At 44.8% G+C, this 21,225-nt stretch overlaps 1 protein-coding gene across 6 annotated transcripts in view; it reads right to left on the minus strand.

Moving 5' to 3' along the window:
* Positions 1 to 266: 266 nt before the first annotated feature.
* IL12RB2 (interleukin 12 receptor subunit beta 2) overlaps positions 267 to 21,225 on the minus strand; it is an 86,024-nt gene continuing 65,065 nt past the window's right edge. For 2 of the 6 annotated variants that reach the window (XM_003260164.4, XM_003260163.4), the window contains 4 exons: positions 16,609 to 16,746; positions 9,823 to 9,913; positions 6,423 to 6,522; positions 267 to 1,050 (listed from right to left, as the gene is read on the minus strand). In XM_003260164.4, coding sequence (XP_003260212.2) covers positions 508 to 1,050; positions 6,423 to 6,522; positions 9,823 to 9,913; positions 16,609 to 16,746 — 872 coding nt within the window. In that variant the 3' untranslated portion in view covers positions 267 to 507. Of the gene's footprint in view, positions 1,051 to 6,422; positions 6,523 to 9,332; positions 9,426 to 9,822; positions 9,914 to 16,608; positions 16,747 to 21,225 lie in introns of all 6 variants that reach the window. The other 4 variants (XR_001114217.2, XM_003260165.4, XM_012500460.2 and 1 more) reach the window with 4 other exon arrangements.

The following is a 21,225-nucleotide window of genomic DNA, read 5'->3' on the forward strand; positions in this document are numbered from 1 at the left end:
TTAATAGCCAATGTGCCTAGTGTCTAATGTACTGGACAGTGAGTGCAGAGGTAGAACATTTCCATCATCTCAGGAAGTTCTGTTGAACAGTACTGATCTGCTATGTACAGCCTGCTGTGTAGCAGGTGCTTTAGAAATAGTCATTGCATGAATGGTCCTCTAGACTGCATGCCGTTAACTACTAAGAGCTGTGGTTTCTACTCTCCTCCTCATTTCCCTTTCTGGCCAGCATACCAAGAAGGTTACTAGGAATCCAAGTTGGAGTCTCTAGGTCCACACAGTGAAGGATGTAATTTTAAGGCCCTGGGAAAGGCAAGATGAGGCATCTGGGTGAAGACCAACTCCCAGTTCCTAAGACTTCCCCAGAGCTGGCTTGCCTGTCCTCTAGCTGCAGCCAGACTGATGGCGGCACCCAGAGTTGACAGCTGCTGGAGCCGGGGCTGGGGGAACTGGGGCAGGCTGTGCTGGTTGGGGGCACACTGACTTTAAGGCTTCAAGCCTCACCACTCAGAGCATGAGGGAGTCACACCTCATCTTTAACTGATCCAGAGTCAGCTTATCACCACAGGAGAAGGTGAGTGGGTGAAGAGAACTTGAGGGGAAAACAGAAAGGGAGATGTGCTGAGGCTCCAGTTCTTCCGGAGAGTCAGCGAGAGGCGCCTCATGTGAGGGGAGGTCATCTGTGTTGGAGGGTAAGTAGCCATCGTGGGTGGGAAGGTCACCCGCTGGGAGCACCGTCCAGGGACAGGCTGGGTTTTCTGGCTTTGGGTCAGAGTCCTTGCTCTCCAGCACCTTGTACAGATCCACCAGTTGTCTGCTCTCAACTGGGAGAGCGCTTGGAGGTGGTGGGCTTGAGGCACTGTGCATCATGTCTTTCTCAGAGGCCTGATCACCTTGGATTCCTTTTTCCCTTTGTGGCCAGTTGGAGCAGTGGGGATGTCTGAAAACTGGGGTCACTTGATGAAGGACTTCACTGATGACCAGCGGTTCAGGATCTTCAGGCATGGGCCAGTCTATCAGGAGCCTGTCCAAGGGCAGCTGTGTCTTCTCCTGAGAGAAAGGAGGAGGAAGAGGCTCACACTGCTGTAGAAGTGACCTAACAACCTATTTCTCCAGGGTTCCCAAATGCCTCACAACCTGCACTGTCTCCTCAGCCCTGGCTGGAACATGGTGGGCACTGGAGTTTGCGAGGTAAGAAAAACAGTTAACATTGTTGGGGAGGCAAAGGGGCGGAAGCCGGAGACTCCTCTCAACCCCCAGCCAGTGAGTGATTCACTGCCCTGCTCAACCTTCAACCTGTTTCCTTCTTTTTTTTTTTTTCTTGAGACAAAGTCTCCTTCTGTCACCCAGGCTCGAGTGCAGCGGCATGATCTTGGCTCCCTGTAATCTCCGCCCCCCGGGTTCAGGCAATTCTCAGCCTCCCGAGTGGCTGGGATTATAGGCGTGTGCCACCATACCTGGCTAATTTTTATATTTTTAGTAGAGACAGGGTTTCACCATGTTAGCCAGGCTGGTCTCGAACTCCTGACCTCAAGTGATCCACCCACCTCGGCCTCCCAAAGTGCTGGGATTACAGGTGTGAGCCACCATGCCCAGCCCCGTTTCTAATGTGAACCAAGCTGTACTACCTGCTTTTCCTCGAGGACAGAGGGCACCGGAGATGCAAAGGAAAGGCTGAGACTGCTTCTGTCTTGGGGAGGAGGCAGTGAAGCCTTTAGGATCACACTGAACAGGTGATGAAGGGACACGAGAGCTGAGCTGAGTCCTGAGAGATGTGTGGTGTTTTTCAGGTAGGGAGGTGCTGGCAAGGAGGACTGGTGTATTTTGGAACCTGCTAGTTATTTCTTATGACTGGTAACCTGAGGCTTCAGAAACAGGAGGCGGTCACATCACACAGGGCCTTTTAAGTGATGCAAGGGTGTTTGTGCCTTGAGAGAACTACTGAAAGGTTTCAGGCAAGGTAATATTCCTTGTCACATCTGCTTTTAGGAAAGACTGCTTTGGAATAACATTTTTAGAATAAATTTTCATCTTTTTTTGCCTTTAGCTAATTTTGTTTGTAACAGACAAGATTAGCTTATACTTTTGTTACTTAATTAATTCTCTCATTTTCTCTTAGCATTCTGCCGGTGACCAGCTCTTCCATGTCCTATCTCTTTCCTTTCCGAACTTGCTGCCAATTCCTGAGTCCAAGTCCTTGGCACTTTATTCACATTTTTAAAAAACTGGGATTTAATTGGGGTCTCTGCATCCTAGAAACAATCCTACACACTGGCTGCCTGACCTTTCCCAAGCAGAGGGTCCAGAGCCTCTACTGACTTGGCTTACATGCAGTCAAGATTCCAGCATTGGCCTGGCAATTGGTTCCTGCCCTTCCTGCACCTCCCTGTCTTTCTCTTCAGAAGCTGCTCTTTCAGCCACTGTCCCGGTCTTACTAATCACGCCCTTCTCTCAGTGCCCCACACACTTTTGCTTCCACTGCCAGCCTTCACCCTGCTTGTGTGTACTTCCCACTGTCCCCTGCTTCGCACCTTCTCCTTCCATGAGGCCCCTGGTGACTGTTCAGTGAAGAAACCACCGTTAGGTTCTTGGCATGTGATACTTTGTGCTGTCACTCTTTTTTACATGTCTGTAAGCCATGTGTGCACAGGGACCAGGTCTTACAGGAGAAGTAGGATGATAAGAAATAGCCATGGGATGAGGCACACCCTGGGGACTAGTCCCAACTCCAGCATGGTAGCCTAGGAAAAACCAGTCAATCTCTCTGGGGTCTCCGTTCTCTCATTTGTCCAATGACAAGTTGTGCAAGAGGGGTTTGGTCTGGATCTTCTTCTTACATCCCCCCCCTTGCCTTGGACATGGCAAGTGTCAGGAAAGTGAACAATGGCACTGTCTCAGAACAGATTTCCACAAAGGGCCCCGCCAAGCTAGAGGATGTGTGTCTGTTTCACTTCGGGGAGACTGCTCTTTTCTGATCACTACCCAAACTGGCCCTGGCACGTTGGTCTGGCTCGGAACACAGCTGGCAGCTCTGGGAAGCTGAGCCGCCAAAGTGCTGCTACCACAGATGTGGGAAAGATGACACCCTGTGCGGAAATGGCTTGTCGTTTTCACAAGGTGAGGTGTTTGCTCTGCCATCAGGAGAGCAACGGCAATACTGAGGCCGCTTCTCACGGCTTTTACAAAGCGGGCCCTCTGGCTGCCAAGTCCTCGGGGGCAGGCCTCTTAAACCACTATCGGTTCAGGAACCTCATGGACACTATTTTAAGCTTTTACAAGCTGGATAACACTCCAGCCATCCCCTTTATGATTTGGCCTTTTCCTTCAGAGCTTTAGGGCACATGGTGGTGTAGCCACATCTTAAGAAACAGTAGGGGGAGGGAAGGCCTGAGAGCTCAAAGCACATTTGCTAGGAGGGGAGAACACACTATTTATTGTGTTTCTGTTGTCTGCCTCTGCCTGGCACCTGGAGAGCAGTTTGCTTTCTAAAAAGAGTCCACCTCCTTCAAGGGTCAAGCCACATGGGGTTCTAAGGCCATCTGAAGGCCTTCATCCTAGAGGCCATATTTAAGCTGCTTCATTTTTAAAATTTTCTAATTCATTGGTTATTTTTGCAAAAAAATTATATGCACATAGTTTTCTTAAGATATTCCAGGCCGGGTGTGGTGGCTCACGCCTGTACTCCCAACACTTTGGGAGGCTGAGGCGGGTGGATCACTTGAGGTCAGGAGTTCAAGACCAGCCTGGCCAACATGGTGAAACCCCATCTCTACTAAAAAAATACAAAAAATTAGCCGGGCGTGGTGGCGGGCGCCTGCAGTCCCAGCTACTCAGGAGGCTGAGGCAGGAGAATGGCGTGAACCTGAGAGGCGGAGCTTGCAGTGAGCCAAGATAGTGCCACTGCACTGCAGCCTGGGCGACAGAGCGAGACTCTTTCCCCCCACAAAAAAAAGGATATCTAAAAGTTCAAAGAGACTATGTAATGAAAGTTAAGTGGCCCTCATACTCTCAACTCTTCCCCTGGAGGCAACCACCATTTATCCGTTTCATATGTATCATAGTCGGCTTCCAGAAATATCCTGTGCCCATGCTGCAGATGTTTGAGTGTAAAATCGCCCTCATTTTTATATAAATAAACCCACTTAGGCAATTGTGATAAATATTGCTCTTTTTACTTTTAAGTATCTTGTAGATCTTTAGGCACATATAGATCTATCTATCTCATTTTTTTAGTTTTTGCCTAATACCCTATTGTATGGATGTACCCAAAATGTTTAATTTGCATCCTGGTGCACCTTTACGTTATGCCCGAGTTTTTGCTTCTATTGATAATGCTGCAATGGATACGCTTATGCTACATAACTTTGGGCATATGTATACCAATTTCCATCACCTTCCTCCTGTCTTTCTCTAATAAGTCTCTTCAGCTCAGAGGTGTAGACTGCTAGAAACTCTCTCCTCACCCCGTGTTTAAAGATCCTTTAAAATGTATAGTGCAATGATGGGCAGCACATCCTGCTTGGATATGAGTCCAGGCTCCACCATTTACTCGCTGACTAACATTGGGCAAGTTACGTAGTCCTCTGTGCCTCAGTTTCCTCATGTGGAAAATGAAGATAATCATACAACCTCATGCCGGGCACGGTGGCTTACGCCTATAATCCCAGCACTTTGGGAGGCCGAGGCGAGCGGATCACAAGGTCAGGAGATCGAGACCATCCTGGCTAACACGGTGAAACCCCGTCTCTACTAAAAATACAAAAAAAAAAAATTAGCCGGGCGTGATGGCAGGCGCCTGTAGTCCTAGCTACTTGGGAGGCTGAGGCAGGAGAATGGCGTGAACCTGGAAGGCAAAGCTTGCAGTGAGCTGATATTGCACCACTGCACTCCAGCGTGGGCGACAGAGCAAGACTCTGTCTCAAAAAAAAAAAAAAAAAACATATGACTTCATAAAGATGTTTATGGGTTAAATGTTAATGTATGAAAATGTTTTCAAAAGTGCCTGGTACATAGAAGATAAATATATCTAAATTATAATAATGAATGTATAATATTACTATATAATTATATATTATATGACAGAATATATAAAATATATAATTACATAACCTGTATATTATAGATATAAAATAGTGATAACAGCAGTTTGTATATATATATATAAAACAGCAGTTTGTGTGTGTGTATATATATACACACACACACACACACACACACACTCACTGCTGTTATTATCACTATTTTTGCTGTTGTAACTTAATAGGGATGAAATTCCTCAGAGGAGACTTAAAGTATGGGTCTTCTTGGGAAGAAAGTGAATGATCTTTGTCTTATATGACCCATGTGCTTTACATGGCATCTTATTTAATCCTCACGGTGGTGAGTAAGAATGATATTGTCAACTCCTGTTTTATTGAGGCTGAAACTTGGGCTCAGATCGTTGGGCAAGTTGCCCAAGAGTCACACACATAGTAAGTGGCAGAGGCAAGGGTGGCCTCCGGGCTTGACTTGAAAGGCACTAAACTGTAGTGACTTAAATGCCTAAAGAAGCTGTGGCTGGGATCCACTCTTTTTTTTTGAGTGGAGGCTGGGACTATGGAACGCTGGCTTCTGGCCTGAGGAAGGGTGTGGATAACAGAACATACTCAGTAGTTGGAGAGAAGCATCTTGAGCGAGAAGTGTTATAAGGTCTTGGAAAGGGTGCCTGGAGCTGTCAAAGCCGCAGGCGATGGGAGGAATATTGGCTTGCTGCTTCTCTCTCCTATTTCTCCCCTTAAATGTAGTCTTCATATTCAGATGCTTTCAACTTCCAGACCCTCCACCAGGGATGGCCCATCTTGCCCACTGTGAGCTTTCTCACCTTTCCTGGGCTGCAGCAGTTCCCTTCACTTCCTTTACTCTCCCCTCTATCATCTATCTGCCAGCTGATCAACCTCTCCTTTAAAACCTTTTCTTTGCACAGTGGAATGATGTACTGGCTTCTTGCCCAAACCAAAATAGTATGGGTTCTATTTATCTTTTCTATGCTTAGACAGGAAAATCAAAATCTTCAATTCTCTTGAAGTTTGGATGAGTCAATGCTCAGGCTAGTACTCAACAAATGGCAAAAAAAAAAAAAGTTTGCTTTCTTCTTTTGAAATAAGTTAGGTGACGAGAACAGGAGAGCAGTTTGGTGAGAAGGGGAATGTGAGGCATACTGAGGAATAAAAAGCTAGGGGGTTTTAGTCTTATGATCGTAAACTTCAGAAGATTCCTGTGCATGGTTTCTCTTAAGTTCAGGAAGAAAAATGAGAGTGAAGACTCAGTGGTAGCTTAGCATGAATAACTTAAGCTCAACCATAGGGTCTCAGCACCCAGGCTTCCTCGTAACTACAGTGGAAATCTTAGATGCACTGACTGACCACAGAGGAATGATACCTTACCTCCGCAATGGGATATTTCTTAGCACAAGTGCTATTTGCTGGATCTGGAATTTCTCTGCTACACCACTGAGGTCTGAGGGCCGCTAGGAGAACAAATACCCTATAGATAAAGAAAACAGTGACATTTGCTTAGGTGTGCACACAGTGGCATGGAAGCACAGGTTCTCAGTGCAGTAACTTCAGTGTAAAGGCTGCTTTTGTATGCAAATAAAAGATAGACACTGAAAGACAAAGATGATTTATCGTCCAAGGCTAGGGTAGTCTTCTGTGAAATTACAACACAGCCACTTGGGGTTTGCTAAATAAACCATGGAACTTTTGATCAACCTAATATTTAGCAATCTTCTATCACTATCCAGCTATGCATTCATTCAACAAATACTGATTGAACCCCTAATATGTGACCGGCACAATGCTACCTGCCAAGCATTGAAGATGACATGTTCCCTACCGTTACTATTTAGCTAATTAGAATATTTACAAAGAGTTTATAATGACAGGTAAATTATGCGAACAGTTGAAAAAAAGACAGGATTCAAAATGGTATAAATAGCTTGAACACAACCATGTTAAAAATGCCAAGAAAAAACTATTATGGGAAATATCTGAAATATCTATTAACAGTGGTTGTATTTGGCAATAAGAGGAAATATAGGTCTTTTATGATGTAGAAGGAAAAATCCTAAAAACATTTCTTATAAATGCATGTGACTTATTTTTTTTAAAGTTCATGAACAATATGAAACATTTTTAAAGACTTGGCTTTGATAAGCTTTGATTTTTTTTTTTTTTTTAAAGTGTGCTTTACAATTTAACCTTTTGAAGTAAGAGATGTGGCCACGTGACTAGGTTTTCTCCAGAGAAATATGAGCAGAAGTGTCTGTGATCTCAGAGATCATGCAGATGAAGACAATACCTAGGGGATGGTATGCCAAAAAGATGGAAGAAAACTGAGTCCCCAGATAACTATGGAGCACAGCTGCCCACCAATCTGGATACGTTACCTCAGGGCCGTTATATGGAAGATAAATAAAGTATTACTTAAGCCACTGTACTTTGGGTCCTCTTTTTTTTTTTTTTTTTAAAGACAGTTTAGCCTGCACTGTAACTGATCTTCACCATTTCCATGAAGAGGATGCATGTGATCCTAGCTGACTCCTTTTGAATTAAACTTTTTCAAAGTCTACCCAAAGACAGCTTCGCTTTGAAGTATCTATCACACATTAGATCTTCAATCAATGTACAGACTGTTAGACAAGTTCAATGGCTGGTAGAATGACTTTGAGTTAGTTTTATTTTGACCTCTTCTCTTACTTTACACAGCATTTGAAGAAAACTTTGTATTGAATAACCAACTCATTAAAAATCTTTTCTTTGAAAAAAAATACATGTTTACTAAGGAAATTCTAAAAATATAATTAAACGAGAAAAACTAAAATCACCTACAATTATATCCCCAGATATAAACACCATTAATATTGTGGTTTAGGCCGGGCACGGTGGCTCACGCCTGTAATCCCAGCACTTTGGGAGGCTGAGGCGGGTGGATCATGAGGTCAGGAGTTTGAGACCAGCCTGGCCAACATGGTGAAACCCCGTCTCTACCAAAAATACAAAAAGTAGCTGGGCGTGGTGGCGGGCACCTGTAGTCCCAGCTACTTGGGAGGCTGAGGCAGGAGAATCGCTTGAACCCAGGAAGCAGAGGCTGCAGTGAGCCGAGATCACGCCACTGCACTCCAGCCTGGGCGACAGAGTGAGACTCTGTCTCAAAACAAAGCAAAAATACTGTGGTTTATATCCTTGGGGCAGAGACTAATTGCCACCCAATATTCATTTTCCCTCCTTCTTAGGACGAGGACCCAGATTTATTAGGACGACAATGCACTTGGCTAAAGTACCACAGTTTTGTTTTCTTTTCTTGTAGCTCTACCTCCAAGGAAAGACCACAGTGTTTTTTTTGTTCTTATTGCTCTTTTAGGCTGAAGTGCAGTGGCGCAATCTCAACTTACTACAACCTCTGCCTCCCAGGTTCAAGTGATTCTCATGCCTCAGCCTCCTGAATACTGGACTACAGGTGTGCACCACCATGGCTGACTAATTTTTGTATTTTCAGTAGAGACAGTTTCACCATGCTGTCCAGGCTGGTCTTGAACTCCTGACCTGAGGTGATCTGCCTGCCTCGGCCTCCCAAAGTGCTGAGATTACAGGCATGAGCCACCATGCCCAGGCTCAGTCACGTTATTTTGGCTTTTATATTATATATAACCAAATTTAATGCAAACTGATATATCTTACATTTGCATCTGTGTGTATGCACTGTTTTTAAGAAATGAAAGTACATATTGTTTGGCAGGCTGCCTTTTAAATGGAACATGGTAAATGTTGTTCATACCATTTGATTTCTTTTTTTTTTTTTTGAGACAGTCTTGCTCTGTTGCCAGGGTGGAGTGCAGTGGTGCGATCTCGGCTCACTGCAATCTCCGCCTCCCAGGTTCAAGCAATTCTCCTGCCTTAGCCTCCTGAGTCTCAGCTGGGACTACAGGCTTGTGCCACCACACCCAGCTAATTTTTGTATTTTTAGTGGAGATGGGGTTTCAACATGTTGGTCAGGATGGTCTCCATCTCCTGACCTCGTGATCTGCTCACCTCAGCCTCCCAAAGTGCTGGGATTACAGGTATGAGCCACTGTGCCCGGCCTGCCATACTATTTAATTTCGACATCATCTTTCATGGACACATAATATGTTATAGTACAAGATATATCAGGATTTAGTTAACCAATCGCTTATCATTGGGCATTTAGGTTGTCTAAAATATTTTTCTTTTCTGAAAATTATTTCAGTGAACATATTTTCCACTAAATATCTGCAGACATCTATAATAGAATAGGCTGGGCGCCAGGGCTCATGCCTGTAATCCCAGCACTTTGGGAGGCTGAGGCAGGTGGATCACGTGAGGTCAGGAGTTCGGGACCAGCCTGGCCAACATCATGAAACCCCGTCTCTAATAAAAAAAATTAGCTGGGCGTGGTGGTGGGCACCTGTAATCCCAGCTACTTGGGAGGCTGAGGCAGGACAATCGCTTGAACCCAGGAGGTGGAGGTTGCAGTGAGCTGAAATCACACCATTGCACTTCAGCCTGGGTGACAAGAGCAAAACTCTCTTTCAAAAAAAAATTTTTGAAAAAGAAAATATATATAATACATTTCTAGTTAGAGATTATTAGATCAAAAGATATATTTTTAAGGATTTGACACATACTGTCACCCAAAGTGGTTAAATAAGTTTAGTCTCTCACCAGGAATGTGTGAGAGTGTCCATTTCCCTAACCCATGGCAGCAACAGCTATTATCATTTTTTAAAAGCCTCATTTACCCACTTGGTAGGTGTAACCAACTCACTTTTGCTGGAAGTAATGCGTTGAGAAAACGCCCACCACGATGATAGCAATGCAAATGCTTGGTGCCACAAACGCCATCCAGTTGGCTTTACCTGAAAAGTTAGGGAGTCCTGTGACTGAGTTGTCATCAATGAACATTTCAAAACCCTAATTGGTGTATGGGCCCTCTGGGCCTTACCCACAGCTCCTGGGCAGCTGTGCTCAAGAACAAGGTGAATTCACTTTTGTCTATGCAGTGCGGGAAATGGGACCCTAAGGGGACCAATTCTATGGTTCTAAGAGGAGCTCTGGCCCTACAGGGCTCCTCCCACTCACAGGGTCAGAAAGAAAGGAGGTACGGAATGCAAAGTACAGTTGTGAATTGGGAGCCTTGACTTAGTCCTGGCTGTGCCGCTTGCAGACGTGTAATCTGTGGACTTCAGTTTCTTTCTTTTTGTTTTTTTGAGATGGAGTGTCACTGTGACTCCCAGGCTGGAGTGCAATGGCACAATCTTGGCTCACTGCAATCTCCGCCTCCCAGGTTCAAGCGATTCTCCTGCCTCAGCCTCCTGAGTAGCTGGGACTACAGGCACGTGCCACCATGCCCGGCTAATTTTTGTATTTTTAGTACAAAAATTGTACTATTCATGACTTCTTTAGACAGCAGAGCCATGTCCTATTTATGTTTGTATCCCAGCACCTAACAGAGACTGTTACATGGTTACTACTCAGCAAGTGCTGGATGAATTAATGGACAATTCCAATAAGTAGTAAAATGCTATAGTTCTTTTCGTAGGAAAGAACAGGCACAATTTCAGGTATTTCAAAAATTTCACAATCACCCTAGCTAAAGGCTTATGCCATACTTTGCTAAAATTAATAGCTACTATTTCTTGAGGACCTCCTATATTCAGACATGCTGCCATGTGCTTTAGATACACTGTCTCTGATCTTCATAACAACCAGCAAGGTATATGTCACCATTCACATTTTATAGATCAAGAAACTGAAGTCCAGGCCGGGCACAGTGGCTCACGCCTGTAATCCCAGCACTTTGGGAGGCCAAGGCAGGCGGATCATGAGGTCAGGAGTTCAAGACCAGCCTGGCCAATATGGTGAAGAATACTTTGTATTGAATAACCAACTCATTAAAAATCTTTTCTTTGAAAAATAATACATGTTTACTAAGGAAATTCTAAAAATATAATTAAACGAGAAAAACTAAAATCACCTACAATTATATCCCCAGATATAAACACCATTAATATTGTGGTTTAGGCCGGGCGCGGTGGCTCACGCCTGTAATCCCAGCACTTTGGGAGGCTGAGGCGGGTGGATCATGAGGTCAGGAGTTTGAGACCAGCCTGGCCAACATGGTGAAACCCCGTCTCTACCAAAAATACAAAAAGTAGTCATGAATATAGTATAGGATACAGATGTGCGAACATGTAAACAATAAGCCATGATGCCATGGTGATATCGTTTGGCTGTGTGCCCACCCAAATCTCATCTCAAATTGTAATTCCCATAATCCCCACATGTGGTGGGAGGGACCCACTGGGAGGTAATTGAATCATGGGGGCAGTTACCCCATGCTACTCTTCTCTTGCTATGAGGGAGTTCTCACAAGAATCTGATGGTTTCCTAAGGGGCTTTACCCCTGCTTTGCTCTCATTCTTCTCTCTCCTGCTGCCTTTTGAAGAAGGATGTGTTTGCTTTCCCTTCGGCCATGATTGTAAGTTTCCTGAGGCCTCCCTAGCCATGCTGAATTATGAGTCAATTAAACCTCTTTATAAATTACCCAGTCTCAGGTATGTCCTTATAGCTGCATGAGAACAGACTAATATAGTAAGTAAATTGGTACCATATAGAGTGGGGTGCTGCTGTAAAGAAACCTGAGAATGTGGAAGCAACTTTGGAAACGGATGAAGGCAGAGGTTGGAACAGTTTGGAGGGCTCAGAAAAAGGAAAATGTGGGAAAGTTTGGAATTTCCTAGCAACTTGGAGGGCTCAGGAGACAGGAAGATGTGGGAAAGTTAGGAACTCCTAGAGACTTGTTGAATGGCTTTGACCAAAATGCTGGTAGTGATGTGGACAATGAAGTTGAGAATGAAGTGGTCTCAGATGGAGACGAGGAACTTGTTGGGATCTGGAGTAAAGGTTACTCTTGCTATGCAAACAGACTGGTGGCATTTTGTACCTGCCCCAGAGATCTTTGGAACTTTGAACTTGAGAGAGATGATTTAGGATATCTGGCAGAAGAAATTTCTAAGCAGCAAAACATTCAAGAGGAAGCAGAACATAAAAGTTTGGAAAATTTGCAGCCTGATGATGCAATAGAAAAGAAAACCCTATTTTCTGAGGAGAAAGTCAAGCTGGCTGCAGAAATTTGCATAGGTAATGAGGAGCCAAATGTTAATTACCAAGACAATGGGGAAAATACCTCCTAAGCATGTTAGGAACCTTCATGATAGCCCCTCCCATCACAGGCCTGGAGGCCTAGGAGGGAAAAATGGTTTTCAGGGCTGGGTCCAGGGCCCCCACTTCTGTGTGCAGCCTTGGGACTCGGTGTTCTGCATCCCAGCCACTCCAGCTTGGCTAAAAGGGACCAACATACAGCTCAGGCCATTGCTTCATAGGGTGCAAGCCCCAGGCCTTGGCAGCTTCCATGTGGTGTTGGGCCTGTGGGTGTGCAGAGGTCAACAGTTCAGGTTTGGAGAACTTTGCCTAGATTTCACAGGATGTATGGAAGTGCCTGGATGCCCAGGCAGAAGTTTGCTGCAGGGGCAGAGCCCTCATGGAGAACCTCTGCTAGGGCAGTGTGGAAGAGAAATGTGGGGTGCAAGCCCGTACACAGGGTCCCCACTGGGCACTGCCTAGTGGAGCTGTGAAAAGAGGGCCACTGTCCTCCAGACCCTAGAATGGTAGATCCACTGACAGCTTGCACCATGCACCTGGAAAAGCTGCAGACACTCAATGCCAGCTATGAAGGCAGTTGGGAGGGGGCTGTACCCTGCAAAGCCACAGGGGTGGAGCTGCCCAAGGCTGTGGGAGCCCACCTCTTGCATCAGCATGACCTAATGTGAGACATGGAGTTAACCTATTTATGCTTGAGGTTGAAATTTTTTGAATTTTTGTCTGAGTGAAAAATCTGACCTTGGCAATGACCTTGAACAGTAGGATATAAACAACTCCCACATGCTTAGTGTTCCAATAATGGAACACTAGGTATAAGTGGGTCTAAGCAGGAGATCATTTTGGAGCTTTAAGATTTAATGATTGCCCTGTTGGATTTTGGACTTGCATGGGGCCTATAGCCCCTTTGTTTTGGCCAATTTCTCCCATTTGGAAGGGGTGTATTTTCCCAATGCCTGTACCCCCTTTATATCTAGGAAGTAACTAGCTTGCTTTTGATTTTATAGGCTCATAGGTGGAAGAGACTTGCTTTGTCTCGGATGAGACTTTGGACTTGGACTTTTGGGCTATTACTGGAATGACCTAAGACTTCAGGGGACTGTTCAAAATGCGTGATTGTGTTTTGAAATGTGAGGACATGAGGTTTGGGAGGGGTCAGGGTGGGATGATATGGTTTGGCTGTGTCCCCACCCAAATCTTATTCTTGAATTATAGTTCCCATGATCCCTACATGTGGTGGGAGGGACTTGCTGGGAGGTAATTCAATCACGGGGGCAGTTATCTCCATGCTGTTCTTGTGATAGTGAGTGAGTTCTCACAATAATCTGATGGTTTTCTAAGGGGTCTTTCCCCCACTTGGCTGTCATTCTTCTCTCTCCTGGCACCTTGTGAAGGACGTGTTTGCTTTCCCTTCTGCCATGATTATAAGTTTCCTTAGGCTTCCTCAGCCCTGTGGAACTGTGAATCAATTAAACCTCTTTCCTCTATAAATTATCCAGTCTCGGGTATGTCCTTATAGCAGCGTGAAAATGGATTAATTCACATGGGATACGTATGAAAACGGGTGTATGCAATGTCCACAGCAGTGCAGCAGAGAACAGCATGGAAAACTGGCTCACAAGTAGCAGAGGAAGGTTTTGCAAAAGGCACAATGTCAAAAGTTTAGAGTTGATTAGCTGGGCATGGTGGCAGGAGCCTATAGTCTTAACTACTTGTGAGGCTGAGGCATGAGAATCACTTGGGCCCAGGATTTCGAGGCTGCAGTGAGCTATGATCATGCCACTATACTCCAGCCTGGACAATAGAGTGAGACCCTGTCTCAAAAAAAAAAAAAAATATAGAGTTGGAGGATGAATAGGAGCCAGCTAAATGGATAAGCTAACAAAGGAAGACCAGACCAGAAAAAAAAAAAAAACCTATGCAAAGGCATGGAAGGAGGGAACAGCCATTACTTTCAGGCGACTGCAGAAAGTCTGGTCTTGCTCCATAATGAATGCTGAAGTGTGTGGCAAAGGATCCAACTAGATGGGTAAACAGGACCATGTGGACCTGGCATTTCCAGCTTGAAGGCCCTTGGGGAACCACTGATGAGTTACAACAAGAGAAGTAATGCCAGCATCTGGAGTCTTGCAGAAAGACTCCTCTTCTGATTGAATGAAAAACAGGCTGGGTGGGGGAGTGAGCAGGAGGAGCTAGAGGCCAGAGACCTGTTAGGGCTCATGAGAAGTGTCAACAGGGCTGAACAGGGAAGTTAATGGAGGTAACCTTTTTTCTACCCCATACAATCAGGAGGATCTGGCCTTCCTTTGTTTTTAAATTGAGATGGGGTCTTGCTATGTTGCCCAGGCTGGTGTGGAACTCCTGTGTTCAATCAATCCTCCCACCTTGGCCTCCCAAAATGCTAAGATTATAGGTGGGAGCCACAGCAATTGGCCAAATCTCACGTTTCTTCAGCATCTGCTTTCCTTTCTGGGCAGATGGAACAAGTTTGGAGTAAAACCAGCAGCAAGATGCTGAGTCCTTTTTTGTTTTTAATTTTTTTCATTTTTGAGACAGAGTCTCACTCTGTCACCCAAGCTGGAGTGCAGTGGTGCGATCTCAGCTCTCTGCAGCCTCTGCCTCCTGGGTTCAAGCGATTCTCTTGCCTCAGCCTCCTGAGTAGCTGGGATTACAGGCATGGGCCACCACTCCTGGCTAATTTTTGTCTGAGTCCTTAATCCACATTAATCGAGCAAGTTAACTTTCTTTTCTTTTCTTTTTTTGAAACATAGTCTCACTCTGTCGCCCAGACTGGAGTGCAGTGGCGGGATCTCGGCTCACTGCAAGCTCCACCTCCCAGGTTCACGCCATTCTCCCGCCTCAGCCTCACAAGTAGCCGGGACTACAGGCACCCGCCACCATGCCCGACTAATTTTTTTGTATTTTTTTAGTAGAGACGGGGTTTCACCGTGTTAGCCAGGATGGTCTCGATCTCCTGACCTCGTGATCCGCCCGCCTCGGCCTCCCAAAGTGCTGGGATTACAGAGAGGAGCTACCGTGCCCGGCCGCAAGTTAACTTTCATGGGAGTGCTGGGGAGATGAGAAGAAGTCTTGTCAATTTCCCAGTGGAGAGTTTCCTGGCATAGAACAACAAAGTCTCTTGAATGATCAACTTGATGCTTCATGTCACAAAGCAAGAACAGCTTGTTTTATGCTTAGAGCAGATGCAAATGAGCATTGCTAGAGAGAACAGCGTAACTTAGCTGGCGGAGGGAAGCCCATGCTAGCTGGGTCACTTATTCATCAGACTCAAATTTAACTTAAGCAACTCAAATCTGAGTTTGATTTGTAGTTCTGCCACTTACCACTTCCATGACCTTGGGTAATCTTTCTGTACCTTAGTCCCCTCACTTTAAAAAGGCATGATAATCCTTCATTTTTAAATTCATTTCATATTGAGTGTCTGGTAGGATGGGGTAGGTATAACCATGTGATTTTGTTAAGGAAATATTAGCAAAAGTATATGTTATAGGTTGAACTGGGTGATCCTCAAATTTGTATGTTGAAGTCCTAAACCCCCAGCCTCAGAATGTGACCTCATTTGAAATTAGGATCATTGCATATATAATTAAGATGAAGTCATACTGGAGTAGAGTGGGCCCCTAATCCAATATGACTGGTGTCCTTATAAGAAGGAGACACATGGAGAATGCCAGATGAAAGCAGAGACCTACAAGCCAAGTAATATCAATGACTACCTGCAAATTACTGGAAGAGAGGAGAGAGGTCTGGAATAGATTCTCTCTCATAGCCCTCCGAAAGAACCAACCCTGCTGACACCTTGATCTTGGACTTCTAGCCTCTAGAACTGTGAGACAATAGATTTCTCTTGATTAGGCCACTCAGTTTGTGGTGCTCCGTTACAGCAGCCCCAGCAAATTAAAGTAGTACACAAAGTGCATAAGAGAATGACTGTTGCATATGCAATAGCTGCTATTGTTATTGTTGATGTGATTCTCACCATTTGTGGAACAGATACTTAGTAAGCAAGTACCGTGTGCTGGCCACCATGCTAGGCCTCGAAGACGGAGGTAAACAGGTATCAGTCCTTGCCTACAGGATTCAGTTTTGAGTAGGAGTTAAATGTAAGTGCATTATGTAAGGAGCATTTGGGAAGGCTTCCTGAAGGAGGAAGGATTTCTGATGAATTTTGAAACATGAGTAGACACTGTCTCCAAGAAGATAGTAGAGTGGTAAAGCATTCTATTTAGGAGAAACAGCAAGTGTAAAGTGACAGCGAGAAAGTTATTAGTGAATTAAAGAAAATCTGATTATCTCTGTACCAAATGTAATAGGAGTGCATGCCTGTGCAAGAATCCAGGGTAGGCTCATCATCCTTAACATTGCCTCTTACCTTGCAGACAAAATTCCCTCTCATTTCCGTGGGAACTTTCGCCAGCAGCTGTCAGAGCTGTCATCCACAGGACATATGTCACTCGGGGCTGCAGGCTGTTTATTGGATGTGAATTTTGGGAGACTCTATAGGGAATTTCTGAAAGGAAGATAAAGGAAGAAAGGCACGTATTTAAAGGATATGGCTTTTAATGTAGGCTTCTACTCATTTTTACTCTTTAATGCTTCATTTAATTTGGAAGGAAAAAGCATTTTGCTATTTTAAAATAGTCCAAATTCCTCAGTACTTAATACCTTAATAGGCCCTAGACATTGTCATTTATGGACATCTCACTCCACAGCATATCAAATTATTTTTTTGTAGTAAAATCTTTTATTTTTACTTTATTTTCTTTGAGACGGAGTCTCACTCTGTCGCCCAGGCTGGAGTGCAGTGGCGCGATCTCGGCTCACTGCAAGCTCCGCCTCCCGGGTTCACGCCATTCTCCTGCCTCAGCCTCTCCGAGTAGCTGGGACTACAGGCGCCCGCCGCCACGCCCAGCTAATTTTTTTTGTATTTTTAGTAGAGACGGGGTTTCACTGTGGTCTTGATCTCCTGACCTCGTGATCCGCCCGCCTCGGCCTCCCAAAGTGCTGGGATTACAAGCGTGAGCCACCGCGCCCGGCATTTTTACTTTATTTTCTAATTTTCTTTTTTTTTGTGTTTTGTGGTAAAATCTTTTGAATAAATTTTTGTTATTTTGCTTTTGAAAATATTTAGCTATAGTTAACTCCCTTTATTTCCAATGCTGATAATATTTCTAGTATTTATCAGGCTTATTTGGGAGTTCTGGAGGAGAAATGTTAAATTTACAAATTGTTTTCAAGGCTATGAAACTTTTTTTTTTTTTGAGACAGGGTCTTCGTCTGTCGCCCAGGCTGGAGAGCAGTGATGTGATCCTGGCTCACTGCAACCTCTGCCTCCTGGGTTCAAGCAATTCTTCTGCCTCAGCTTCCCAAGTAGCTGGGACTACAGTTATGTGCCACCATGCCCAGCTAATTTTTGTATTTTTATCAGTGATGGGGTTTCACCATGTTGGCCAGGCTGGTCTTGAACTCCTGGCCTCAAGTAATCTGCCTGCCTCAGCCTCCCAAAATGCTGGATTACAAGTGTGAGTCACTGTGTCCGGCCAGTTATGAAATTTTGTATTTTGTATTTTTTTTTTGAGATGGAGTCTTGCTCTGTTGCCCAGGCTAGAGTGCAGTGGCACGATCTTGGCTCACTGTAACCTCTGCCTCCTAGGTTCAAGCAATTCTTCTGCCTCAGCCTCCCAAGTAGCTGGGACTACAGGTGTGTGCCACCACGTCTGGCTAATTTTGTATTTTTAGTAGAGATGGGGTTTCACCATGTTGGCCAGGCTGATCTTGAAATCCTGGCCTCAAGTGATCTGCCCACCCCAGCCTCCCAAAGTGCTGCGATTATAGGCGTGAGCCCCCACACCCAGCCTATGTAAGTTTAACAATTAATGAAACAGACATTAACTTTTTTTTTTTTTTTTTTTTTTTTGACACAGAGTCTTGCTCTGTCACCCAGGCTGGAGTGCAGTGATACGATCTTGGCTCACTGCAACCTCTGCCTCCGGAGTTCAAGCAATTCTTCAGCCTCAGCCTCCTGAGTAACTGGGATTATAGGCACGTGCCACCATACTCGGCTAAGTTTTGTATTTTTAGTAGAGATGGGGTTTCACAATGTTGGTCAGGCTGGTCTCGAACTCCTGACCTCGTGATCTGCCCGCCTTGGCCTCCCAAAGTGCTGGAATTACAGGCATGAGCCACAGCACCTGGCCTCACTTAACATTTTTAAACTTTGATTTTGCACTTTTCCATTTGTAGGTTCTAGGCCCTGAGCTTAATGAGGATCTTCAGTCTGACATAAAATCATTAAAAACTAGAGCACCGATACCCAGATTTATTTGGCAGCTGTAAACTTAGATTACCAGTTCCTATGTTCTCAACACCCCTGCAGTTTTCTCTGTAGGGAAGATTTTGTGTTTTGAGTAATACACTGATGCTGTTTTTTTAATCTAAGAAACATGAGTGTAGGTAGCCTGTAATGAATAGACAATCTCCAGTGGCCTGTTGGGTTTGGATTTGGGAATGACCTTTCAAAAGCTGGGGAGGATGGCAGAGTCAAGGCCAGCACTCTAGCAGAAGTAGCCTGTGTCAACTAAAAACAAAATAGACAAATTTCAATAGGTGTTTTTTGTTTTTTTTTTTAAGATGGAGTCTCGCTCTGTCACCCAGGCTAGAGTGCAATGGCACAATCTCGGCTCACTGCAACCTGAGTTCAAGCAATTCTCCCACCGTGGCCTCCCGAGTAGTTGGGATTACAGGCATCTGCCATCATGCCTGGTTCATTTTTGTATTTTTGTAGAGATGGAGTTTCACCACGTTGGTCAGGCTGGTCTTGAACTCCCGACCTCAGGTGATCCGCCTGCCTCAGCCTCCCAAAGTGCTGGGACTACAGGCATGAGCCACCACACCCCGCCGAGTTTCAGTTGGTTTTGAGGTTCATTTTGCCAACTTTGAGGTTGAGGTTGAAAAAGAAACACAAATTACAATAGGATCTGTGACCTATGCTGAGGACCTCAATATTTAAAAAGGAAAGAGGGGAAACTGGGACAGAAAAAAATGGGTGGGGGGTGGGGAAGATAGGCAGTGAGGCAAAGTGGTCTTGTGAGCCTTTGATTAGCACTCAGTGAATCTACATTTTACATGTGAAAGGAGGGGTAAAGGGTCAATTATGCATTTTTTTCTGGAACTCAGTAAATCTATATTTGACATAAAGCAAGCATATGAAGTTACAGCTATCTGTTTGGTAACAAAGGAAAGGCAGTTTTTGCATGACTCAGCTCCCAAGCTTATCTTTTCTGGCATAGTGAGTTTGGGGTCTTGAGATTTTATTTTCCTTTCACACCTGCTAGCTCATTGAGATGACTTCATCTGTGCTGGTGATCACAGGGAAAACTAGAACTCAGCATCATATATTCAGCATATACTGGCTCACAAACTCCGGGGCAAGTCAGAGATGTCTTGCATGCTGAATTTATTTCAACAGTCATAAATATGAGTGCCTACACTGGACAAGGCACTGACAATACAAAAGCATAGAATCTGCCTCAAAGAGTCCACTATCTAATGGGGAAAAGAGACCCCTTCCATTATCCCATCCCTGCTTACTATGGGTAATCAGCAAGATGAAGTCCTGTAATATTACCTCTACTCCACCCAAAGGGGTTGAGGCCCATGCAGATAATTTATTCACCATGAATATCACAGAATTTCTATATTTTACATCCTGTTGAGAAAAGTCCTTGTGGAAAATTCTCAAGTCTACTCTAGCCTGGTGAAATTGCTTGCATAGACTTAAGCTATATGATTGAGCTTAAAAAGCCCTTTCTCTATTCCTAACGCAGGGGATTAAAAAATTAATTTTAGAGAGACCTTCTGTTCCTCCTGCTGCAGCAAAACATCAGCAAGCGTCAGGGAATCAACTGTCCAACTGTGTGAGGGCATCCTTAACTCTGGGAGTGAAATGAGATATTGGAACAGAAGGGAAGGGATTTGTATGGGTTGCTGGGCCAATAAAGTTTATCCACACACACACGCACACACACACATGCACACGCACATATATTAGAAGAACAAAAATAGAAGCTCTATGGGAAGAGGCAGTGAGGAAGATGATGGTGTCAGCAGTTTGGTTGGCAAAATAGGCTGAGTTGTGTAATAGGAGAAAGAAGTCAAGAAGTCAAGCAGGAAATACCAGTCCTGCTCCCTCTGGGCTGTGATCTCTGGCAGAGATAAAAGAGGCCATTCAATCCTTGGCCGTCTGAAAACTTACACTCAGGGTGGTTCAATGATAAAGGCACCAGTGTAGGGAGATGTGATAGTTGCCAGTTATTGGAAAGGCTGTAGATAGGAAGGTCAAGTGGTGCTAGACAAAACAGCTGCACTGCTATTGGAAACAAGTTTTTAACGATCTACATTGGATTTAACAAAGGGTAGAGTGGTATTCAGCTGTTCATTTTTATGAAGCACCTACCATGTGTCTGCCTGTATTCTAGGTATGAGGAGACGATGGTGAGCAAATGCCATGGCTTCTTCCCTTAAGATGCTTAGAGACTGTTGGCAAAGACTACTAGGTAGTAGCAAAGTATAATGTGTTCTCCAGTAGAAAACTGTGCTGGCTGGCCGGGCGCAGTGGCTCACGCCTGTAATCCCAGCACTTTGGGAGGCCGAGGCGGGCGGATCACGAGGTCAGGAGATCGAGACCATCCTGGCTAACACGCTGAAACCCCATCTCTACTAAAAATACAAAAAATTAGCCAGGCGTGGTGGCGGCGCCTGTAATCCCAGCTACTCCGGAGGCTGAGGCAGGAGAATGGCGTGGACCCGGGAGGCGGAACTTGCAGTGAGCCGAGATCGCACCACTGCACTCCAGCCTGGGCGACAGAGTGAGACTCTGTCTCAAAAAAAAAAAAAAAAAAAGAGAAAAGAAAAATGTGCCGGCCATGGCTCTACTGGTGCACATGGCAATATGGACAAGCTTCCAGAGGAGTGGCTGTGCACAGAACCA

This window comes from Nomascus leucogenys, chromosome 12 (assembly GCF_006542625.1).
Source record: "Nomascus leucogenys isolate Asia chromosome 12, Asia_NLE_v1, whole genome shotgun sequence".
Taxonomy (NCBI): Eukaryota; Metazoa; Chordata; class Mammalia; order Primates; family Hylobatidae; genus Nomascus; species Nomascus leucogenys.